Source organism: Carettochelys insculpta, chromosome 1 (genome assembly GCF_033958435.1).
Source record: "Carettochelys insculpta isolate YL-2023 chromosome 1, ASM3395843v1, whole genome shotgun sequence".
Taxonomy (NCBI): domain Eukaryota; kingdom Metazoa; phylum Chordata; order Testudines; family Carettochelyidae; genus Carettochelys; species Carettochelys insculpta.
In genome coordinates this window covers 283014042-283040194 of record NC_134137.1, presented here as the reverse complement: position 1 = coordinate 283040194, position 26153 = coordinate 283014042, and the positions used below count along the sequence as shown (strand labels likewise).

General features: G+C 44.7%; 1 protein-coding gene across 1 annotated transcript in view; it reads left to right on the top strand.

Annotated features, from left to right (window-relative positions):
• Positions 1-25141, top strand: part of ST13 (ST13 Hsp70 interacting protein) — a 33479-nt gene extending 8338 nt beyond the window's left edge. The window contains exons 6-12 of the mRNA XM_075009733.1: positions 536-620; positions 4733-4843; positions 7626-7728; positions 15522-15638; positions 18076-18127; positions 19751-19851; positions 23368-25141. Of these exons, the coding sequence (XP_074865834.1) occupies positions 536-620; positions 4733-4843; positions 7626-7728; positions 15522-15638; positions 18076-18127; positions 19751-19851; positions 23368-23496 (698 nt within the window). The 3' untranslated portion in view covers positions 23497-25141. The remainder of the gene's footprint in view (positions 1-535; positions 621-4732; positions 4844-7625; positions 7729-15521; positions 15639-18075; positions 18128-19750; positions 19852-23367) is intronic.
• The last annotated feature ends 1012 nt before the right edge of the window (positions 25142-26153 follow it).

Genomic DNA, 26153 nt, shown 5'->3' with positions numbered 1-26153 from the left:
CTTTCTTACTAAAAACATATTAAATCTAAATTTTTCCATTAATAGTGGTTAAAAGTAAACTTTGTTTATCATTCTAGAGACTAGTAATTTTTGTCCAAAATGACCGTCATATCTTCTGTAGGGAACAGTTAAAAATGAACATTAACCATTTACTTTTAAATTGACAACATTAAGTTGCTTTGGGCTCTACGTTGTCTTGTGCGTTCCTGTGCACGTATTTGTGTTCTACCACTGCACTTTCAATTTAAATGTTTTTGTTTTCCACTGTTGCTGTGTGGAAGACCCAAATAAATAAAAGGGGAAATACATAAATAGTAGTCAAAAATGTCTGTGTAAAGTACATTGAAGTATTATGGTAATTTTAGGTGGTGGTGGTGGTGGTGGTGGTGGTGGTTCCCAACAGTACCAGTAAACTTTAAGATGGAAGTGTGACTTTCTTCCTACATTGGTACGCAACACCCAGTAGATACAGAAAACTAGATTTTTCTCTCACTTGTGGGGTAATTGAAGCTGTATTGTGGTATGTGCCTTTCAGGTGAACTTCAGAAAGCTATTGACTTGTTCACCGAAGCAATCAAGTTGAATCCTCATTTGGCCATCTTGTACGCTAAGAGAGCCAGGTGAGTGAAAAATAGACCAATGATTTATTTTCTGGTACATAATCTGATGTATTTCAAGGGGCCATAGTGGACTAGAAAATTAAGATCCAGCTCACCCATAACCTAGAGAGAGGTTTAAGTTCCCTGCACTCATGGCATGGCTAAACACCAGCTAGGCCATATCTGACAGGGTTGTCTAAGCTACTGTTAGAAATCTTCAATAATGGAGATTCCACAGCCTCCTCAAGGACTTTAGTCCCGTGCTTAACCACCCTGGTAACTAGCAAGTTTTTTGCTAATGTAAAGTCCAACCTAAACCTCCCTTTTGATTTTTGTTTTGAAAGAGGTTATGGAGAATAATTTTTACCCTCCTTGTAACAACCTTTTATGTATTTGAAAGCTGTTATGTCCTCTCTTCTCTTTCCCAGACTAAACAAACCCAGTTCTTTCAGTCTTCACTCATAGATTTGTTTTTAAGCATTTTTGTTGTTGTTCTTTGGACATTTATCCAATCTTTCCTGAAACGTGGTGCCCAGAACTGCACACAGTACTCTAGTTGAAGCCAAATACAACAGAAGAATTACTTATTTCTTGACTACAACACTCCTGCTAATGCATGCCAGAATCTTTTGCATTTTTTTGCAACAGTGTGATACACTCATTTACCTTGTGGTCCTTTATGACCCCTAGATTCCTTCCTGCAGTACTACTTCCTACGTAATGATTTCCTGTATTGTATGTGTGTAATTTGTGTCTTCCTAAATGGAGTACTTCGCATTTGTCCTTGTCGAATTTCATCGTGTTTACCTCAGGCCATTTTTTTTAAGCTTGTCCAGATCATTTTGAAAGTTCATTCTGTCTTCCAAAGCACTTGCAACGCCTCCCAGCTTGGTATCATCCACTCCAGAGGCATTTGCTGGGATTCATTCGTTCAGAGTCGGGGGGGAGACAGCAACACCTCACCAGTCAGTCAGTCTCTGGGGTGGTGTTCATTGAGAACAAGACTGCAGTTATTTCAGGCTCAGTTCCCTTCTGCAAGGTCAGAGCAAAAAATAGTCAGTAGCCCTAGCTCATGGTGGAGCACCAGTTACTTGAAGGCTCAGCTTCTCTAAGCAGGGTGAGCAAACAAACAATACATAAGTTTGCCCTAGTTCAGGGTGGGGCATCAATCAACACAGGACTACGTTCCTGTCAGCAGGGCTAAGGAAACTAGCAATTCATATGCAGGCCCAGTGAGGGAGAAATTACCACCCAATGACTGGGGGACTGAAGGGGACAGGCCCACGCACTCCACTGCACCCCAATCCGGGGCCCTACCAGTAGCCATCAACAGCAGTTGGTCAGTGGGGTTCGAGACATCAATGAACTGGCATCATCTCAGGCAGCACTACAGACCCCCAGGGTTGGCTCCCCTGGGCTACTTCCTGTCTTACACTTGGTGAGTGCATGGGTCCATGCCTAGTCATCAGAGAGCTTGGGCATTTCAATGGTCCTCAGGGTAGTGAGCAAGTGGCAGGTCAGGAAGCTCTTCCTCCAGGGTCCAGCTGGGGCTTCTCCCCAACAAATCCATCCAGTCTTTGGGTCCAGCTCAGTCTGCTGGGCTCCTGTCTCAGGCACCAGGTAAGAGATGTCTGATCCTTCCAGAGGCTGCCCTCTGAAACTGCTCAGAGCTCTGCCTCTTACACTTCTTGTCCTGGCGTTAGTCTCTGGGGGTGGGGCAAAGGTGCACTGGCTCTACCCACTCAGGCTTCAGGAAAGATACTTATGCTTCCGTCAATGGGAGGGGAGCCACAACACCTCAATACATCCACAAACTTTGTAAGTGTACTCTTTATGCCATTATCTAAATCACTGTTGAAGATACTGAATAGAACCAGTCCCAGAACCCAGTCTACAGATGGCCACTTGTTGTTTCCTTCCAGCATGACTGTGAACCATGGATACCTACTCTGAGAACAATTTGCAACCAGTTATGTACCCACCTAGTTTACCTCTACGTAGGTTGCGCTGATGGTGTCGCCCTCCTTTCACGCTGATGTGAAAACATGGAAGAAAAGGTCACAGCACTAGACACAATTGCCTGAGCATTAACAAGGGAAAGACCAAGATAATGAGGATCAACCAGTCCAACAACAACGCTGTCATACTGGGAGGTGATGACGTGGGAGATATGGAGCAGTTCACCTACTTGGAGTATTCTGGTCAGAGACTGAGAAACAGATGAAGATACCAGTGTCAGGATAGAGAAGGCTACAGCTGCATTTGAGACTGCATCCCATATGGACCTCATAAATATTTGTGAAGATACAACTACGGATCTCCAACACAGATGCGAAGAGTGTGCTCTTGTATGCGAGACTTGGCATACTAAAAAGTCTTCAGATTGCAAGCTACAGACATTCTTAAACAAATGCCCGAGGTACACCATTCACATCAAATGGGAAGACTTCGTCACAACTGAGGCACTTTGTAACAGAGCAGGACAAGAACCACTTAATGGTCAAATCAGGAGAAGAGACTCAGGGGTCGGCTAGGCCACACTCTCAGAAAGCCATCATCCAGCACAGTCCACCAAGCTCAAATGGAACGCTCAAGGAAACACAAAAGGTGAAGACCTTGGACAATGTGGAGAAGATCTGCCGAGGTTGACGGACAACAACTGGAAAACTCCTGGAGTCAGCTAGAAGTTTTGTCCCAAGACAGAGTGAAGTGGAGTACAAGGTTTAAGTAGTAGAAAGTAAAGGTTGTATTCACCTAGTTTGTTTATAACATGACCATCTGCTGAAAGATGACTGTAGATATTAAACTGGGGGAAGGGAGGGTTTAGGCTTGCTTGCTGTACTAAATCTCTTCAGGATCCATCTCTCTCATCTGGATTGGTCAGCAGCAAGAAGTAAGGACACAAATTTCAGCCAGAGCCCAGATTCCTGTTATAAATTTATGGAGATAAACAAGAAAAAGGTATAGATGCAAATAGAAAATATGGCATAAAGGTCGTGTCTACACTAGCCAGAAACTTCAAAATGGCCATTTCGAAGTTTACTGATGAAGCGCTGAAATACACATTGCGCCTCATTAGCATGCGAGCGGCCGCGGCACTTTGAAATTGATGCGGTTCGTCCAGATGGGGCTCCTTTTCTAAAGGACCCCAGCTACTTCGAAGTTCCCTTATTCCTATGAGCAGATGGGAATAAGGGGACTTGGAAGTAAGCTGCATCCTTTAGAAAAGGAGCCCCGTCTGGACGAGTCACGTCAATTTCAAAGTGCCACAGCTGCCCGCATGCTAATGAGGTGCTGAATGTGTATTTCAGCGCTTCATTAGTAAACTTTGAAATGGCCATTTCGAAGTTTTTGGCTAGTGTAGATATAGCCAAAAGAACATAACAATGTATGAAACTTAACACCACTTAGTTGCCTGTTTATGGAGAAATTAAAGGATTTATGTTCTAATTATGCAGTGGTTACCAAGTACCTTCATTATTGGGTGCTTGAGACTAGTTCTTGATTGTGAAAATGCAACCCTTCTTTTTCAATCCTGCTTGTGCAAATGTGGGAGTCTAACAGAATGTCACAGAATTGTGTAGCTCACCATAAGTCGTTCATTCAAGTACAACTTTCTATCCAATTTGCTTCATTGGCCAATGGTCCACGTAGCATACCTTGAAACCCAATATCCCTGTTAAATTCTCAGTTCACTGTTTTATGAATTGGCCCTTAACAGCTGTGCCTGGTTCCTACCACCAACTGAGAAACTCTCTCTTCCTGGAGGGATTACCCTGTCTTAGTATTCTCTTATTGATCCCAAGTTTACAGTGCATCTGAGCTTTGTGTTTAGGACTAGTAAACCTTTTTTACCCTGGCCACTGCTTCTTTTTTCTTTCTTCCACCTCAGGTGGTTCTAGCTAATGAACACTGAGGCACATTGATGAAAGCTGGTTGTGGCCCTGCCTGGGGGCTACCAAGGGGCTGTGTGGTAAAGTCCAGTAGCCAACTCTCACCATCACAAAATCTTCTGTTTTTAGATTTCTTGAGATGCATTTGTTTTGGTTTTTTTGCCCTGAGAAATGGCAGTGGAAAACATTCTATGGGTATGGTTTTTAAATATGTACAATAAATCTTGTGTTTTTTGTCAGTGTCTTTGTGAAACTACAGAAGCCGAATGCTGCCATTAGAGACTGTGACAGAGCCATTCAAATAAACCCAGATTCAGCACAGACCTACAAGTGGCGAGGGAAAGCTCACAGGTAAAGAATTACAGCCATGTTTCACCTCTCACTTCACTCGTTAGTGGAGGGAGGCAGTTTTTGTTCTTTCTCTACCCTTATCCTTTGTGGTTTGTGAATTGTTTATGTAGCTGATGTTTTGAGGGAGGGAGGGAGATGATTTTAACATGTAAATGTTTCTTTTGTTAAATGTCCATATATAAACAATCACCAAAGTCTTTTGAATGATCGTTGAACATTCTTAATTGTAGAACTATCATTTCTATCTCTGATTTGGGATTCTGAGCTGGTGTAACTTCAGTTTTGCAAGTCTTTCATGCCAAAGAATCCCACCACACTTCATACTAGTAAAAATAAATTGTTTAGGACTGGTAGTGAAGAATTCTATCTAGAATGTCCAGATATCTGTTATGAAATTTTTGTAATCAATTATTTTAATAGACATATTAAATGTAACGAGGAAGAATTAATAATTTAAGCAGATGTTTTGTGGCTGCCTTTTAAAGAAAAAAGAGCTTTACTATGAAACTACTAAACATATTTTTATTAAAGTCTGTAGTTACTTCCTGTGGTGTTGTCTTAACTGTCTTCTGCTCTGACCCATGCATCCAAAGGAGGATGATCTTTTGAAGTTTGTAAACTTGTTTGGGATGTGTATAGCAGTTGAGAAACAAGCTAAGCTATTAAAAATGCCACTTAATATTAAAACTCGGCTTTTGCTTCTTTCCCTGGGCAACCTTATTTGCTCTACATTACTCGCATCACTTAACAGGATTACTGGTGTGTAGTAACCTCTTCAGGTAACAATTTGAAGAACTTATGATGAACATTAGCAAAGTTTTCTGAAGGGCTTTGAGAATGTCTCATGAATTCTCATTTAATGAACACTCAAGAACTCTGCTCTTAGGAAAGTGCACTATAGAACTTCTGGTAATTTGTGGAAATCAGGACCAGGGTTGTATAATTTGAAAAATTGTACTTTTAGCAACCTTACGATGGCACTGTTCTGTTAAATCATGTTGAGGCATTGGCTCAGTACCAAGAGCACCTGTTTAGATCACAATCTGCAATATTTTAACTTGTGAACTACTTTCAAGACCATAGAGGTTCTCTTCTTAACACATCAGATTTTGACTCAGGGGAGTTCTGTGTCACTGCACATGCTTAAAACTTGTCCCCTCCAGATTTCTTGCTATCCTGCTGGAAAACAACTTTCTGATGGGTAAGCAAAGGGAAGTCACAAAAGTGGTTGTGTCCCTTCCCAGTAGTATGTTTTGGGGGCCAGGGCAGGAAACAGAGAAATCACTGTGGAGCAGGAGAAAAGAGTGGGTGAAGACCTTGTTGGTGGCACCTACCCTGTGCCGTACTCAGCTGTTAGTACCTGTTGGGCTGGGAAGGACAGGACTTCCGCTTCCCCTTCATAGCAACAGGGGCTGGATAGATCAGATCTACTTCCTGATTTCTCCCCCAGATGTAAGAAGCTCTGCAAACTCTGGCTTCCTCCTCCTCAACCTCTGCTTCCTGCACCCATTGCTCCTCAGCTGAAGGTGGGAGGGATCTCTGTAGAGGGCACAACTATATTGATTATGAGGAAAATTGGGAAAAAAAGTCTGACTTCCACTTAAATCACTATTTGGTTACTCATGATTAAGGTTACAGTTATTTCACAGAATCCATGACTTGCATTGACCTCTGACATTTTGTGTTCTGGGGCTGGAACTACCAGCCAGCCTTGCAGTCTTATTTCCCAGCCCTTTGTGTGGGAACTCCACAGCTGGCTAGCTATGGCAGGAGAAGGCAGCTGCTTGGTCAACCAGCTGTCCAGGTATCAAGAAACTTGGGATACCCACAGCTGGCTAGTAGCTGTGGGGGCTGAACCCTCTTTCCCCTTTTGTAAAGGGTACTTCCAGTGACAGTCAGGAGACAGGTGAGGTCATGGGGACAGGCTTCAGTGAATTTTTGTTTCTTGCTTGTGACTTGTCCATGACTTTCACTGAAAATATTTGTGACAATAATTTATCCTCACTCGTGATATAATGGTGAGGCAGTGACCTCAAGGCTAGAAGATAAGGGATATGGTGGCAAGGAGATGCTTCTACCTGCAGCACCAAATGGATGCTCTGTGAGCCCGATTTTAGTGGAAATCAGGCTATTGAAAACCTCTCTGTTTGAGCCCTTTAGGCCCACTCCCTAGTCTGATCAGAAATATATATTAAATTTGGTGAAAACTGGAAAAAGCTTTTCTGAATTGCTGACTTTCATCAAAATCAACAAGGTTCTCATCGGAGTGGGCAGACAAGGACATGGCTAGGTATACAGCTCTGCTTGCAGAAGCCAAAGACTCTATGGTGGTAGATATTTAAGCAAATGATAATTTCATAGCTTGCATGATAGCTGTTATTGAGGTGTAATACTCCATGCCACTTTGAGTAGGGACCACCTTGGGTTTTTGAACAGCAACCCCAACCTCTTTTCTCTATTACAGAGGAATGGCAGCAACTGACTTCCCAGCACTCTTTTTGTTGTCTCTTCTAGCAAAGTTGTGTTGTAGGCATATAAAACATCAGGGAAGTATCCCCTAAGGCCTTCATGCTCTTCTGGGTTTTTGGTTTTTCTTTCACATGATTAGCAATAATTATCAGCAAGTCTTGAACTTCTTATCATTCAGGTGCTCCATTTGTGCATCCATTTCTAAAAGGTTCAGGTGGATCTAGGTAAAGGGATATTGTCTAACAGCTTGTCTGTTCCAAATTGAAGGATGGGAAACAAGACTGTGACTAACCTCATGTGTCTTCAATTCCAGACTGCTCGGTCACTGGGAGGAGGCGGCACGTGACCTTGCATTGGCTTGTAAACTGGATTATGATGAAGATGCTAGTGCCATGTTGAAGGAGGTGCACCCAAGAGTAAGTGGGGTGGGATGATGGAATAAATTGGCTTCTTGATGGCTTCTGCCTATTCTTCCTTGGAGGAGAGACTTTCTTGAATCTTCTAAAGGCTGCAGCCATTTTTCTTGGGGTCTTTGAGTTCTCTTGCAGCATCACACATTCAGAGATAAGGTTAACTCTACAAATTTCCTTGATTTCCTCTCCATTGCTAGTTACAGGTAACTGAATCTTTTGAGTGGGGTACATCTGCATATTCAGTTACCTGCCACCTTCTGTCTTGTTGTTCTCGAGTTACAATCTGAATTTAGTAGGACCTGGTCATGTAAATCCAGCGCAGAGTATTTGGCACTGAGGAGGACACTCAAGTAGCTACGGCAGGTACTGCTCTCTAGAAAGTTCCTATGGCTCAGATACAGGGGACTTGTCTCACAGAATGTGAACAGAAAGCAGCAGAAATGTAGCACTTCAAAGACTAACGAAATGATTTATTCGGTGATGAGCTTTCGTGGGACAGATGAAATGGGTCTGTCCCACGAAAGCTCATCACTGAATAAATCATTTTGTTAGTCTTTGAAGTGCTACATTTCTGTTGCTTTGTTTTGTTGTAGTACAGACTGACATGGCTACCTCTCTGTTACTATTCAAAATGCGAAGTGTGCTGGGGCAATGTTCTTAACCCATGTTACAGTAAATGCTTTCTTCTTCTTCGAGTGGTCCCCGTGGGTGCTCCACAGTAGGTGTCAGGCTCGTCTGGCGCCACAGATCGGAATTCTTCCAGTAGTTTCCACTGGATCACACATGCGCCGATGTGCGCCGCTCCCTTGCACGCCCTCGGTCATGTGCGCCATCCGGTCCCCGCCAGTTCCTTCTCAACCGCCAACAGCTGCAGACGGAATCCGCTCTGGCTCTAAAGCCTGAGACAGATAAGATAGTTGTTTTTACTTGTTAGCTCGTTGTTCTCACTATTATACAAAAGGGAAAAAAAAAAAGTGGGGGGGGGGAAAGAACATACAGAATAGTAGGAGAGAAGAGGAACGCAGGGAAGAGGAGCGGACAAAGAAGGCTGGTTAAGCCGTCCGCTACCCTGAAGGCTGTGAATGTTGTTTGGGTTGTAGAACGCACTGATTAGCGGCTAAGTACCCTATTAACAGTAAAGACTCACTGCAATGTCTTCCTCGGGGTTTAAGAAGTGTGAGTCATGCCGCAAGGCTATGCCGGCCTCTGGTGGGCATAGTAAGTGCATTCGCTGCCTGGGGGAGTCCCATGTTACCCAGGAGTGTTCGCACTGTGCTAAGCTTACAGCCAGGGCCAGGAAGGACAGAGATGAGGCTCAAAATGATCTTGTTTGATAAGGCCCTTCAGCCTGAGCCGCTGGAGAAGCCTCACACAGAAGGGCCTTCTGGGTCGCATAAAAGGAAGGCGGCTTCTTTGACCCCCTCTGTGCAAAAGAAGAGGAAACTCTCCCTGGCTCTATCCTTGCCAGTGGTTTCAGCAAGCAGGACGAGCGGAGAGCAGAGCCCTGAGCCGCGGACTGATGAAAGCGGCAGCGCAGTCGTGCATGGGGCCGGGGCCGGGCCTCCGGCTATTCAGCAGTCGGCACTGAGGGTGCCGTGGGCGCCAGCGCAGCAAGCACCGGAATCGGCGGTGCCGCCTCACGCGGCATTGGCTCTCACGGCGCTGATGGCGCAGGGGCACCCAGCACAGGGCCCTGCGGCGCCGGAGGAAGCTACCTGCGCGGCACCGACAGCGGGGCTGAGATCCCTGGCACGGGAGGGGGCAGCATCCACCCTGCAGGGGCAGGGTAAGCTAGAGCCAAAACCTGGCACCTCAGTCCATCTCCAGGCAGGGCTGCGATACCGTTATCACCCAGCATGCGCGCACGCACATGCGCGCCGCGTCGCAGGGCGGCAACTCCACCGGCCTATTTCGGACCTCCATCACCATTCCTTCAACCACCTTCACCCTTTTTGGGCATGGATCCCTCTGACTGCTATCACATACCAGCTACACCATTATCAGTGTCGTCACAGAGATCCCGCTCTCCCAGACATCATGGGTACACACTCCGATCATGGTCCAGGTCTCCATCACCGGGCCCTTGTCCATGTTGTTATGGCCATCCTCATCATACTGAACACTGACATCAGAGGTCTAGATCCAGGGGCAGATCCCTTCCCACTCCTCGCCAATACCCCCGTGTGTACACTCTCTCTGGGAGAGGAACACAGCTGTCCCAGGGGGAATTCGGTCCACAGTCCCGAGACTTTCCTTCACAGCCCACAAGGGAGCAAGCATACCAGCGAACTCGGGAGCCAGAGGACTTGGGGGAGGTTTATCCTGGCGGCTACTCCTCACCCTCCCCAGATGAGGCAATTGTCCCCGGGGATGTCTCCCCTCCGGATGACCTTAAACAATTCCAAGAGCTGTTCAAAACCATACACGCAGGACATTCAAATAGCAGAGGTGCAGGAGAAGCATCATAAACTCCTGAAAAATTTGAGACCCCCGGCTTCATCTAAAATCGCTATTCCACTGGATGAAGCCATTATGGAGTCAGCCACTAACATATGGCAGACTCCGGCTTCTATTCCACCTACAAATAAAAGGGCAGATAAGAAATACTTCGTCCCAGCCAAGGGCATGGAATTCCTGTTTAGCCACCCACAGCCCAATTCTTTGGTGGTCGAATCGTCCCAGCAGAGGTCGAAGACGCCTCAGTACAAATCAGGGGGTCAGATAAAGATGCTAAGAAATTAGAGCCCTTCAGTAGGAAGGTCTGCTCCTCCTCTACCCTATTATTGAGAGCGGCAAACTACGCGGCACATTTATCAAACCATAACTTTGACAACTACTCTAGACTTACCTCTCTCATGGATTCCTTCCTGGAGGACAAGAAGCCGGTGTTAAAGGCGATCGTCCAGGAGGGATACGCGGCCTTGCGAACGGTAGTTCAGATTACCCTGGACGTGGTGGACAGAGCGGCACACTCAACAGCCGCAGCAGTGGTAATGCATAGGGAGTCCTGGCTCCAGACGTCTGGTATCCCCAGAGATCTATAGGCGAAGATCGTGGATATTCCCTTCGACAAGCAAAAGCTGTTTGCAGAATCAACCGACTTGGTCCTCCACTGTAGCAAAGATTCAAGGGCCACACTTAAGACCTTGGGTATCTACACTCCTCCATACAACAAAAAGAAATTCTATCCTCAGCAAAGGCGCTACGCTTACCAACCACAACGCGCACAATATCAGTGAGGCTATGACCAAGGGTGCCATCAACAGCAGCAACAGTACAGGGCCCCCAGGCGACGTTCTCAACAAAGTCGCACAACCTCGGGGCAAGCCCAGAGGCATCAAGTTCGACGGGTATGTTGAGGACTGCACTATCAACACCATCGCTCAATGCCACTCTCACCTCATGTTCCATCATCGCCTCAAGCTGTTCCACTCCCAATGGCAAAATATCACAACAGAGAAATGGGTGCTGGAAATTATAGCCACGGGTTACACGATCCCCTTCCAGTCACTTCCACCGACGAAACCTCCCACCCGGCCTCTTCTCAGGGACCCTTCTCACAAGGCGAGGCTGAAGCAGGAGGTAGATCACCTCATGTTCATAGGGGCGGTGGAAAGAGTACCGGAACAATTCCAAGGGAAAGGTTTTTACTCGCGATACTTCCTAACAGAGAAGACAACAGGAGGCTGGAGGCTGATTTTGGACCTTTGGGGCCTCAACAGATACTTGCGCAAGCAGCGCTTCTGGATGATTACAGTTGCCTCCATACTTACATCACTGGACGATGGAGACTGGTTTGCAGCCCTCGACTTACAATACGCTTGCTTTCATATAACAATCCACCCGGCACACAGACGCTTCCTCCGCTTCACGGTCGGAAGGGAGCATTTCCAATACAGGGTTCTTCCGTTCGGCCTATCCTCGGCACCCAGAGTCTTTACCAAAACCCTGGCAGTGGTATCAGCTTACCTGCACAGGCAGGGCGTGTTTATTTTTCCATACCTGGACGACTGCCTACTGAAAGGGGCCTCAAAGGCAGAGGTCCTACGCATGATATGTGTTACCGCGAACACGTTTACTGCGCTGGGTCTAGTTATCAACCTTGCAAAGTCAAAGACCGAACCCATGCAAGATACAGAGTTCATAGGGGCGCGCATAAACTCTTTTGCATCGAGGGTATACCTGCCCGACGCCCGCTTCCGCACCATCAAATCCTTGGTGCAAGTCATGATGTACAGCCCCGCGGTGCCGATCCTAACATGCCTGCAACTGTTGGGGCACATGGCGGCCACCACGTTTGTGGTCCAGAATGCCAGGTTACACATGTGAAGCCTGCAGCATTGGCTGGCGAGCATTTACAGACCGGCAGCCCGTGCCGTTCACAGGGTAGTATCGCCCACAACGGAGGTACGGAAGTCGCTCGTGTGGTGGGCAGATCCCAAGAACCTGCTAGTGGGAGTGCCCTTCCACCAACCACAAATTTCCATTTTTCTTACAACTGACGCCTCCCACATAGGATGGGGAGCGCACATTGGCAGCAAGGTGATGCAAGGGCTATGGTCCCCCGCGGAACAGACACTGCACATAAACATACTGGAGCTCAGAGCAGTGTTCAATGCCTGCAGACATTTTCGGAAATACCTGCACGGCAAAGTAATCAGGATCAATACCGACAATACCTCCACCATGTTCTACATCAATCGACAAGGAGGGGCACGGTCCCGTGCGCTATGTGCAGAAGCAGTCCAATTGTGGGATTGGTGCATTGCCAACAACATAACATTGAAAGCCTCATACTTGCCGGGCGCCCACAACGTGAAGGCAGATCAGCTGAGCAGGCGCTTCGCACTCATGCACGAATGGCAGATCTGCTCCGACATGCTGTGACGCATATTTCGCACCTGGGGGTTTCCCCAAGTTGATTTGTTTGCCACCCAGTGCAACAAGAAATGCCCTCAGTACTGCTCCAGAGCAGGAATAGGGTGGGGGTCCCTGGGGGACGCATTCATGGTCTCATGGAAGGGCCCTCTACTCTACGCGTTTCCCCCCACAACACTTATCCACAAGGTTCTGCAGAAAGCCAGAAGGGAGAGAGCTCGCATGATACTCATAGTTCCAACTTGGGACTGACAACAGTGGTTTCCCCTGCTTCTGCACATGACGGATCCTCCACCGCTCCCCCTACCGGTACCGCTGGACTTACTCACAGAGGCTCAGGGGTCCATAGTGCACGCGCACCCTCAGGGACTCCGCCTACAAGCATGGTTAATGCATGGCTCAGCACCTTAGCACGTGTACGGGGGGAGTAAGACAAGTCTTAGAGTGTAGCCGAAGGACTTCCACCAGGAGGACTTACGAACAGAAATGGACACGCTTTACTGCGTGGTGCTCTGGCAAACAGTTAGCTCCTCTGGACGTCCTTATAACTGTAATTCTAGAATACCTGCTGGACCTCAAACAAGACTGGCTCTCTCTATCCTCACTAAAAGTCCACCTCACAGCTATATCAGCTTTTTGGCACAAAGAGGAAGGGCCCACCGTATTCACCCATCCTATCGTCACAAGGTTCTTGAAGGGGCTGGTAAACCTGTACCCTCCTCGAAAACTACTACCACCGTCGTGGAGTTTGGACTTGGTACTCCACACGCTATCGGGACCACCTTTCGAACCATTAGCCACGGTACCCCTCCGACTACTTAACATGAAAAAAACCTTCCTTCTTGCGATTACGTCAGCCCACAGGGTGAGCGAGCTTGCAGCAGTGATGGCAACGCCGCCCTGCACAGTATTCTCAAAGGAGGCGGTGATCTTACGGTTACACCCAGCCTTCATTCCAAAAGTTTCCTCGGAGTTCCACATTAACCAACAAATAGTATTACCCTCGTTTTACCCGAAGCCTCACAGCTCCAGCAAGGAGGCGCGCCTGCACCTCCTAGATGTGAGGAGGGCGTTGGCCTTTTACATAGACAGAACTAAGCCCTTCCGGAAAACGGACAGGCTTCTGGTGTCTCTCGCTCCCAGGTCGAAAGGGGAAGGCCTCTCTTCCCAGAGAATTTCAAACCACATTGTGTCCTGTATACAACTGTGCTATGAGCTTTGAAAGACCCCTTTTGCTAGCCCCGCCCAGGGCTCGCTCCACCAGAGCGGTGGCGGCATCAACGGCCTTCTTCAAGGGAATCGCGTTGAAAGACATTTGCAGAGTGGCGACTTGGTCATCCCTACGACACCTTCGCCAAGCATTATGCCCTGCATCGGGTGTTCGATGAGGATACCCATCTGTCGACAGCAGTCCTCTCAAGGGCAAGCTCCACATGAATCGAGTACCCACCTCCTTACTTGGGGTTACTGCTGGGTAGTCACCTACTGTGGAGCATCCACGGGGACCACTCGAAGAAGAAAGAGAAGTTACTCGCTTGTAGTAACGATGGTTCTTTGAGATGTGTCCCCGTGGGTGCTCCACTACCCGCCCATCCTCCACGCTTTGGATCTCTATCTGATGTTTTTCAGGAGCATCCGGGGCGGTTGGTTAAGGAACTGGCGGGGACCGGATTGCGCATATGACCGAGGGCGCGCAAGGGAGTGGCATGCATCAGCACATGCGCGATCCAGTGGAAACTGCTGGAAGAATTCCGATCTGCAGCGCCAGGCGAGCCTGACACCTACTGTGGAGCACCCACGGGGACACATCTCAAAGAACCATTGTTACTACAAGTGAGTAACTTCTTTCCACTATTTTACCACTAGGAGGCAGCATATGCTTTCCTTAAAAGCATTTACACTTAATGAATTGGTCTCTGCAGAACACTGTAATTTCTCATGCTGAGCTATGTGATCAGTGAGCCATTTCTGAGCAGTAGTTTATAGTTGGAGGAATATTACACACTTTCCAAAGTTGGACAGTACATAAATTGATGATGTAAATATTTTGCGTAATGGTTCTTCTGTTTTGGTTCTGTGACAGCTAACAGGGTATATAAAAACGAATGGTAAATAGTTAATGTGCAAATTTTTAATAGGTATGGAATAGGATCAGTGTTTTTTTGTTGTTTTTTTTGCCTGTGGTCTTGCTCAAGATCATGTTGCCAACTAAAAAGACTATAGGTGAGTTTCTTCTAATCCTGCAAACTGTTCCTTGCTTCAGACAAACATGAAATGTCTCAGAAAGGAATAAATAGCAAAACGTCTACAAGGCTTTATTCAAAAAGGTCCTGAAATCTCTGCTGCAGAATCTGCTTAATGTCTCTCCACGTATAAGTAGTAGGGCTGGTTAGCCATCTTTGGAGTAGAAGTCCATGCTAAATCCTAGATGAAAGGGTTCATTCTATAAGTCACCTTATAAGCCAGAAGAACCAAGAAGGTGGTTTCTTTGGATCAGATTTATTGGGTTATGGCAAAGGAAAGTATCTCTTACAGTGCTGGTTGTGCCAAGACCAGTCCTGGTAACTGAGTACTGCTCCAAGCATCTCGTTGTCAAATCCAGCTAAGTGTGATGCAGTTGGCTTTCCTGGATCCTAAGGAAGTATATATAGGGCCTGTTCAGATTAGGTCTTGTTGGATCAACTGTCTACATCAAGGCATCAATTAAACTGGTTTGCCCGATGTGTGTTTTGAAGGCTTGGGTGCAGAAGGGGGTTTTGCAAAACTATCCTATTCTGGGAGACTGTCTTGGTTATAACAATCTTGTGGCCCACTGAGATAAAGGGTGGCCACTCATGTGGCCCACTCATTAGCCTACATTGTCCATCATTGCTCTATTGGCAATGCACAAGACTACTCACTGTTTCTTCCTGCTTCAGGCTCAGAAGATTGCTGAACATCGCAGGAAGTATGAGCGAAAGCGTGAAGAAAAAGAAATCAGGGAAAGGATGGAGAGAGTAAAGAAGGCCCGAGAGGAACATGAAAAAGCACAGAGGGTGAGGTCTTCATACAGAAAGTGCTGCCTAATCTTGGGAGTGGTGGGAGGTCAACTTTTCTATTGTATGCAATCCCTTTGAAGTATATTTTTAAAACGGGACTATAGTACTTGTGTTGTGTTGACTTCTAGGAGTCTGAATCATGGACCCGGTTGTGCTAGCTGCTGTATGTATTGGGTGGTTTGACTTCAGTAAACTCTGGATTTAATGGACTAATGTGGAGGAGGAGTGTCTGTTAAATCAGAGGGTTTACTGCCACCCACTCCCACCAGGCTCCCCCATTCTTCCTCAAAAAAAATACCTGCTACTCTCTGCCGTAGGAGGGGCTGCCAGACCCACTGCTGCTGGGGGCCTCGCCATGGCAGGGATTCTGCTGCTGCTGGGGGTCCCACTGGCAGCCAGTGTCTTGTTGCAAGCAGTAGAAAAGGCCCTGCCACGTCTGAGGAGTTCCACCACATGCAGCAGCAAGGCCCCCCACACACACACACCTGGGGGCTCTGTCATGTGCAGCAGCAAGAGCTGCCACCACTGCGGCCTGGAATAGCCACTGCTGGAGCTGCCATGTGCTCCTCCCACCATGGGTGGGATGCATACATGAGTGCCATCTGCATGGAGCTCATCCAGGCTGCGGCAGCTTTGCCTCAGTAAGTTAATTAGAGGAGTGGGTGGGAGAGTATTTTGGGTTTTACAGGCCCCAGTTAAGCAAGCTTCAGAAACAGCAGGGTCTGTTGTTCCTGAAGTCCACTAAATCAGGGTCCATAAAGTTGAGGGATTACTGTAGTTGAGACAGTGAAATCCAAAGTGGATTCTGTTGAATCTGGAGTAGCCTGTTGCCAGTTCCACCCCCATGTGACTTTACTTTTTTGGCCACACAGCAGTGCAATCATTTTCTTAAAAATTCAACTTTTAACAGTAATTGAAGCACATGAATTGCCTGTGTTCACGGCTGAACTGCAGAAAACTTAGTCTCAACACAAAAGTTTTTTTGCTGACCATGATTCTGATTTTATACTTTTTATTCCTAGTTTCTCTTATAGCCTACTTTCTACCTTGCCACCTGGTTTTCCTTTCACTTGTGTTTATACTTATGTGGTCCTCAGCTCTAAGCCTGTGTGTGTGTGTGTTATGGATTCTGTGACTTTCTTAGACCTCTGGAGCCACTGCCTTGGGGTTGGCGGGGGGCGCCTTCTGAGCAGCGCAGGCTGCATCAGCTGCTGCTGTGACAGTGTTTGGGCCACTGTGTCTACCTTCCCCAGCAGCAGCAGTTTGGCTGAGGGTGGGGCTTGGAGGCTGGTGCATTGGAGGGCTCTGGGTGGTGCTTACCTGGGAAGGAACACCACAACATTGGCAACAGTCCTCTCTCAGCTCCTAGTCCTATATACTGTCTCCATCTGCAAGAACTGCTCTTGAAGCTTCCAGCTGTGGAGCAGGTATGTGGGACAGGCAGTACACAGAGCTCAGGGAACTGTCAGGACATGTCCCCTCTTCTGAGAGGATCTACTAGACTCCACCACTACCTTCAGCCAATGTTTCTTCTAATCTTTTCAATCCATGTGTGGTTTTTCCCATCCATGAGCAGAACAATTTTTTCTGTGTGCACTGAGCCATATACAAATGTGCACCACCAATACAAATACAAAACCTAGGTATGGGTGCTCTGCTAATTAGCTGGGAGGAATTTGAATTTCTCCTGAGGAGCTGGACAAATGCACAGCTTATTGGGAACACCGCCCCCCAGCACCAGCAGAAGTCCAGGGCCACAGGCCATCCCTTGACACCCTCACACCTCCAGCCCCCCCAGGCCATCTTTTCCTCTCTCTCTTTTTCCCATCTCCCCTCCCGCATCCTGGATTGTCAAGTATATATAAATCATGGACATAGTCCATGAATTTTTGTTTACTGTCTGTGATACCCATGACTATATAATACGGCCTTACTCACCACTAGGCTCTTAAGCAGGTGTTGTCAATTTTGTTTCTGGTTAGCTCAAAATTTCTTGGTAATGGTATAGTTAGGGTCCAGATTCCAGAGAAAATAATTAAAAAATGAAATAAAATAAAGATTTTTGGCATCCGTTCAAAAGTGTGTGAATTTGACCTGTGATCTGCCTGCTGTTGATTACCACACTCTAAGGCTGAGTCTGCACTTGCCCCCAACTTGGAAGGGGGCATGTTAATTAGGGCCACGGGAGATTACTAATGAAGTTGCAGTGCCGCAGCAACTTTGAAGGGGGAAAATTAGCCTAATGAAGTGTTTGTGTATTCACTGCAGCAGTAATCTCCTGTGGCCCTGATTAACATGCCCCCTTTGAAGTGGGGGCAAGTGTAGACAAGCCCTAAGTGTGTCAAATCTAGTTCCTGCTGTTTTTTCCTAAAAGGCCACTTGGCCTCCTATCTGCCTTTCACTGTGTTTTGTGGAATTGTGCTTTCATTTGCAGGAGGAAGAAGCCAGGCGACAGGCAGGAGGAGCTCAGTTTGGTGGCTTTCCAGGTATTTTATATTTTGAAAATCCGAATCAATTAGGCACAGAGGGTTGGTTCCTCCTTGTGAGGTAGGGTCATAGCATTAATTTATTCTCACTTGTCCTTCAGTGAGGAGAGAGGCTGTGAGAACAAGAACTTATGAAATCTTAAAAGGCTTCAGTTTATGCAGGGAGCATGAAGAGCATGAGGTCTCTGCCTATAATTCACTGAGTGAAACTCATGGACTGCGATTACACTACAGCGATCTGTCAACAGAAATCGTTGTCGGAAGAGATTTCCCAACAAAATTTCTGTCAGCAGAATGCAGCCACACACAAAAGCCAATCTGAAGAGCGCCCTGCTCTGTTGACAGAGTGGCTGGACTGCCTGGCTCCTCTCTCAACAAAACAGACATGTAGAAGCACAGCAGTCAAGGCTGCCCATTCTCCTGGACACTCAGTTGACAAAAGGTGCCCTTCCTCATCTGGGAGAGGCAGAAGGTTGTTGGCGGAAGTACTGACTTTTGTTGATGTACCTTTGACAAAATGCATTTTGTGTGTGGACATTCCACCAGTTTTGTTGGTAAAATTGGGGGTTTGTTGGCAAAACTTGCTAGTGTACCCATTGTGTATAGAATTAAATGTGGGGGGATTTAGAGCTCAACAATGAAAATTGTTGCGTTGAAAAGTTGTGTATGGGAAGAAATACATATACTCAGCCAACTAAGAGTGGGGAATAAAACTGTGTAAAAAGTTCTTTAAGGAAGAAAAAAGGGTTGTCCAAGATGGTCTTGAGAGTCCTATTGGAAAGTGGTAAGAAGAGATTGGGTAAAGAGAAATACAGACTGAATATTGGGAAATGTGCTATGAGTGAGTTGTGGTTCAGTTGAGTAGTTTATCAAAAGACAGTAGAATTCAAGACACAAATTCCGTGTTTGGAGAAAACCCACCTCTTTCCCATTGTTGGGCTAAAATAAGACTTCAACAGTTGCATGCACTTGACAATATAGTTTGTTGGCAGTGAGGATGGGTGAGAAATGGGACTCTTGTATCAGAGCATGGGAAGGCTTTTTTGGAGATGGAGTACCCCAAGTGCAGGCTAGCTTTCAACCAGCTCTGCCAGGAGATTGATAAATTGTCAGTGACCCTCCCACGTGCTTAGTGCAGCACACACGATGTAACGTACTCTGGTGTAGTGTCCAAAATGGATATATATTATGGCACTTTGCTTATTATGTTACTTCATAAGCTAAACATTCAGCCACAGATTTCTGAGTGTGCTTTTTCATAAGTTGTCTCACTGCTGACTTGCTGCCACATGTTACTTCTGTTTTAGACACTTAAATCCTTTTTTTGCTCTACTGGGTTTGAACTGATAGGCTTCACCTGTTTTTGGTGAGTTAACACAAAATAACTGCAGACTTTGAGCCTCCTATTTGCCTTAGACTACAAAAATATGAGCAAAATTAGATGCATATTTTTCATAGGTGGAAAAGTGATGTTGTCCCTACTTTATAGCTGGTGGAACACCAGTAGCCCTATGGAATACCTGTTTGTTCACCTTCCTGGTCGGGACTAGTGAAAGATAGCTATCTTGGGATATATGCTTCTATATAGATGACTGAATTTAATTGTCTTTTTTTCTGTTGCAGGTGGGTTTCCTGGAGGAATGCCTGGAGGGATGCCGGGCATGGCAGGGATGCCCGGTCTGAATGAAATTCTCAGTGATCCAGAGGTTGTTGCAGCCATGCAGGTGAGGACTTGTAGTGATAAAACATAAATTTACAGAACGAGGACACATCTGTTTTCTTGTCACTTACAAGAGGAGCAAAAATGTTTCTTACTCAAGTAGGGAGGCTTTTTTCCCTTAAGACGAATGGCAAGCAGTTAGTGAAATCTTCTTTCTACCAGCATGGGCAGCACCACTCTTGGATGAACCTATATGCTATTTGTCTGTTTGGTATGGTTAATTAGAACTCCTGACCTTCCAACTGTATTAAGATTCTTGACAAAATTAGAATTGTACAGTACAGTACGTGCTCTAGGTTTTTGAGCCTGAGCTCTGCTGCATGTTTTTATAGGATTCTGTCATTACACTTTTACTATTAGATATGCCCTACTGTGAATGAAAGGCTTGTTGTCTCTCAAATGTGTAAGGATAAATCTTGTTGAAAGGCAGAATATTTGACTGGATGAACAACTGATCTGGCAAATCCATCTTACTATGTATGAAATCCCAGAAGAAGTGAGTTTGTCCCATGAAAGCTCATCACCTAATAAATTAGTTAGTCTTTAAAGTACTTACATGAATGATTTGTTTTGTTAGAATACAGACTACATGGCTATCTCTCTGTTAATACTACAAAGCAACAATGTAAAAGTGGTAAACATGCTATTACCAATTATCATCTTAACACTGGCCAAACTTTACAATTAGCAATGGAGCATGATTGGAAGAAAAGAGTTTCTAAAATATCCTAAAAGTTGGCTCAATCCTGAAAGTCTTTCCCGCTAAACGGCTGCTAAAAGTGCCTTAACTGCTGGTGTAGACAGATTTAAATAGTTCTCAGTGCAGAAGCCATTGCTGAACATGGCTTTTAAGTTCTATTGTGCACTGCTTTTAATAGGGCAACACCTCTGTTCAGATGCCTGTAGTTATTGGTGATGGTCATGTTTCACATGCTGATTACTTTAAATCATTCTGTGCCAGTTATTGAGAACATTCCTTGGCTTTTGAATGCTACCACATGCCAGGCCTTTGTTTGCCTTTCCCTAATGGTCAGGTGACTTGCAGAGTAGCTGGAATGACTGGTTCTATCTGCATTTAGCAAATGGTAATGCTTAATGTTAACACCTAGCTAAGCGGTTAGTCTTCTGTGTGTATAGCCATTAGTCATAACCTCTAACTGCCTCTAAAATCAAGCCCTGTAGAATAGTCTTCATTGAAGTTGCGCTCTGAGTTCTGTAGGTCTTTAATAAAAGCACGCGCTCTATCTCTCTGTCTCAACCACAAATGTTTCAAGAGCTATGTTAGCTTTTTTTCTGTACTGCTAGAGCCTGTTGAAATTTTTTCTAATATTTTATTTTAGCCAGCATCTGTTGAGGTTTTAGTCTCTGAAAGAATCTGTTAAGATGGGTGTTACAGGAAGTGAAGAAAAGGGCTTGCCTAATGTACATTTTGTGCAGCTACATTTGAGCACTTACAACAGTTTTTCTTGTATTATAATTGCTCTTTTCTGGGCATTGTCACTTCCTAAATTTGAATTTAAGATAGTGCTCTATCTAATTGAGTGAAGAGAACAGTTCAGTTGTCTAGTGCAGCTATTACTAAAGTACAAGAGGTTCATCATAGAGAGCCTTCCAGCCATAGCATTGATGGTCAAGTAAACCATGATCTGTTCCACACCAGATGTTCAATAAAATAATTCAGAAGCACACTATAGACTTAAATATGAAAAGACTCAGTTAGGCCAATAGTGCAAATTTCAAAGATGTTGCACTCAGAGTACAAAAAAATACATAGTCAACCCTGGAAATGTGCAAGTTCAAGTTAAGCGCAACTCAAAGCCACTCTGCAGCTGTCTGCCTGCCCATCTCCCCCACCTGGGAGAAGCAGCGCTGCTGCAGTTGTCTGCCATGTATGGCTTCTCCCAGCTGGGGGAGGCCAGGCAGGCAGCTGCGTCTGGTTGACAGGGTGGTGGGGAGCCAGGAAACTGATCAGTGATATGCTAGTCAGGGGCTGGAGCAATGCCGCCACCTGGTCCCTGACTCCCTGCGGGAGCCAGGAAACTGACCAGCACTGGTGCTAGTCATTTTTCCAGCTCCTGCAGGCAGGGGTCTGCTGTATCTTAGTAATGGCTCCTCCATGCTAAGGAGTGAAGCTAAAATTGGTGTAGTTAAAAATCCTGTTTGTATCAATAAACACACTAGTTAAAATAACAAAGTACCTTCTTATAAAATTCCCTGTTTGTCAATCCCCCCCTTTCATAATTTTATCTCGCTGTTTTTTGGGCTGAAACAGTCTGCTCAATATCAGCCCAAAACTGAAGATCTGAAGGAAATCCTACAGCTGTAAGGAAGAAATGTAAGGCAGACTTTCTGAAATGTCATACTGAACGTGCAAATAGCCATTGGACATATGGTTTAAAGTGTGTTTAGCATATAAAAATTCTTTCCTGACCGCAGTATGAAACATCCTGTAAGTTTTAAATTATCATGGATGCCCTACAACATAGGAGTTTGGAGGAACATGGCCCCCTCAAGTCTGCATATATCTTCAGTAGGCTGAGAAAGCAGACTGACTTCGTCCAACTTTACCATCTTCATATGAAAGCGTTAACACCAAACTCCTTGGAATATGAAGACATTGGATTGCACATTCATTTACACTCCTTGTGCTCTGGGCTCTACACGTAAGAGCACCTGAGCCTTTAAGATGGGATGAAGAACCTGCAGGCTGGATCTGGCCCCTGGCTTTAATTTGATTTGGTCCATGGCAAGTCTCTGTGCCATGATCCAAAAGCTGTGAGTCTTTAGCACCCCCCCCCTTCTCTCTCAGGGTGAAGTGTGGTACATGTGGAGTTAAGTGTGAAAGTTGTAGAGATTTGTTTTGTTTTTATCTATTTTGTTTCTCACTTGTGAGTAGTGAGGTCTCATGTACAGCCCCAGACTGGTTTTTTGTGAGTCAGTGGCCCATGCCTGACAGAGGTTCCCCACCCCTGCTGTAGGACACTAACATAAATGGCTTTTGTTTCCTTGTCGAAGTTAAGATCCAAAATCTGCACTTGAGGCTTTATGAAGTGCACGTGCCTCGTGTGGTATTTCTAATCTTAATGTGCGTGAGAGTTTTGCTTTCCCACTTCTCAGAGTTTTATTTTGTCTAATAGCATACTTGAACTTTTCAGTAAAGAATGTGAGAGTTCTCTGTACCTAAATAAAACAGCAGGTGGAATATTTATGCAGGACATAGTCACGAAAATTCAAATACTGTCAAACCTTGCATCCTTACCATATTGAGTGACATGTCTGTAACATGGCATCTCCCACTTTGTTGCGGCATTAGTTCAGTATTGACTCCTGTGATAACTAATTAATTGCCTGCTCTACGTCCTGTGTAACATGGATTTGTTTTAAAGGTGTCTCATCCAAGCCCTGACTAGATTGACTTGGGAGTCACACCAGCATTGTCAGTCTAGTGCTAAATTTGCTTTAAATGTTTTTAAGCTTTTTTATTAGAGTAAAACTATAATATATTTCTTTGCTTTTACAGGATCCAGAAGTTATGGTTGCATTCCAAGATGTTGCCCAGAATCCAGCAAATATGTCCAAGTATCAGAACAACCCCAAGGTCATGAATCTTATCAGCAAACTGTCAGCCAAATTTGGAAGTAAACCATAAATTCCCTTTTAATAAAATCATATGTGTATGGAGAAAAGAATCCATTACTTAATAGATGCAGCTGTTGCAATAACACAAACCATTGTACCTCTGATCTTCTCGTGAAGAGAACTGGGGTGCTTTAAAGAGAGTCCACCTCCTTGCCCCAAGCATCAAACTTTTTGCAGTGATTGGTTACATACACTTCCGATCCTTCCTTTCTACCCAAGAGTTGCAGCCATTTGTTAAAAACATTATATGCTGTCTCCTTTGAATTAAGACTTACAATAGATTGTATTCTTAGAATAGATGGTCTGATTTAACAAAAAATGGTTTTAAATCAAACTCTCCTCCTGGCTTTCACTCCCCAGCAAATAAAGAAGCAGAAAATGTAATACCAGGATCCTGTATTATCCAAGACAGGAAAATTGGTCTAATGGTATGATGAGGCAATTGTTTCACAGTATTAAATGGATAAAGGAGGTGTCTGTAGTTAGTTACATACCCTTTTATTTACTTTACATTTTGATGAGTAGCTTTAGATCCTGGTTAGAGCCAAACTAATAAGAGTCACCAATATTGTAATTCATTATACACTGGAACTTGTGACAATAGTGCTAGCATTGCTTAAAACTTAAGTTTGGTCTTCTGCTGTGTGACTGTAGTTTGCTAGTTCTGGCATGATGCACATTTTATTGCAAATAGCACCGAGATTAGGTAGTTTACTTACTATATTCCTGTCCCACGTGCGTGTAATACTGCGCATTATTTCTGTCAAAGTGGGTAGGGGAGAGCACTCTACTGTCTGTAGTGGTGCACTCCTTTTCTTCACTGGCAGGTCTTCAGCTAGTTGTACTCTTCCTGATGAGACATCTCTTTTTGCCAGGCTTCAATCATTTGAAAAATAGAAGGAAAGAAACTTGTCTCTATCATCACCTCTCATCAAAGACAGAATAAACCCCACAATAGAGCAACTCTGGGTTCTGAGGGAGTCTGAGTCCTAGTGTTCTTACAAATGAAATCTCTGGCCAAAGTCTTCAACTTTTGTCTCTGTCCTCTTTGTCAGTTCAGTTCAGAGCAGTTGAGTCCTTTTCTACTACCATAACCCCAGTCTTCCATCTCTATATTAAAATCAAAAGTTAATGCTGTTACAGTGGTCAGTGCTTCAGTTGGTCATGATTCTTGGGGTTTGGGATAAATAACAGGTGGATTAGTTGGTGGAGCTAGTGCATATTTTTAACACTTTGTGAAATTACAGCATGGGTATCCTTGGAACAGTGTCTTTGCTGCTGTGCTCTGTGGGTTCGTAACTAACGGTGAAGACACTTGCTGCTGCCATTTTGTTTGTCTTTACTAAAATTGCCTCTTGCTCATGTTGGAAAGTTTATCATAAGCAGCTATTGGTCATTTTGGGGTCTTCTGACAGTTTTTCTGTCTTGTAATCTTGTAATTCTGTGTCTTAAGCCATAATGGATGTCACTATTTTAAATTAAATCTGGACTTGTTTAGGAACTTGACAACACATGCAAAAATAACACACAAATGCTTTATTTCTCATTCTAATTGCCCTGCAAAATGGAAAGAGATGTGAATTCTTTTTTGCTTAAGAAATATAGTTCTGAAAGACTTCTAGTTGCCTTTAAAAATAAAGTATGGTTTTGAGAAATTAAGTTTCTTGCCTTGGTTTGTAACAGAAAACTGGTGCTTTAACTGGAAATCCTAATGTATGTAGTTTAATCATGAATTGTGCAGTTACAACTTGGACTAACTAAATGCTTGACTAAGGCATTGTATTCCCTGCACAGTTAAGTCAAATTATAGTGCTAGGCTTGCTTCAACCCGACTCTTATACATACACAAAAAAATTCTGCCTTGAGTGTGATGATGCATTAAAACAAGTGAGCTAGAGAGTATAAATTGTACTCAAGTGCTGTCTGTATGAATACATTGTCCACTTGATTATCTCCTTCTCTTCACCCATGCAGCTGTCTTGTCACAGGTTCTTGGGATCCCTGTATAATTTCCTGCTCCCTGATGTTAGACTGGAACTTACTTACAGAATATAAATAACCTCCTTTTGGTGTTGGAACTCCCCATCTCAGCATACAGCTTTCTGTACTGGTATTTATGTAGTACTCCTATTGTACTTGTGCAGATCAGATGGTATCTGGCACATGGATAGAAATGCACTTTTTTAAAAGTTTTATTTAACCCTATTTTTTAATTATATTTTAAGATAAACCTTTAAATTTGAAACTGAGAACGTATGTTAGTGTGAATTTATAACAACAATACCTATATCTTCTCATTCCTGCCCCCCCGCCCCCCAAAAAAATTCAAACTGCTGAATTACTGAAAGTCACTGTGCTAAGTATCTGAAACCGGAAATTGCTTGAAGTACTAAAACAACTTGTCTGCAGAAAAGGTTACTGCTGTCACAGGATATTTTCTTCATTAAGAAGCCAGTTGAAAAACCAAGACAGCTTGTTTTCTCTCAAATGTGTGAATAAAATCAGAGGATGAGATCTACTAGTTCTAAAAATCTTACAGCATTACATAATTACTTCCTTTATTTTAAAGTTAAGTAACCAATTTGAAAACGCTATCTTCATGCATTTTAGTTTCATTTTAATTTCCATTCAGATGCAGCTTAATACATGAATGAAGAAGAAAATCTA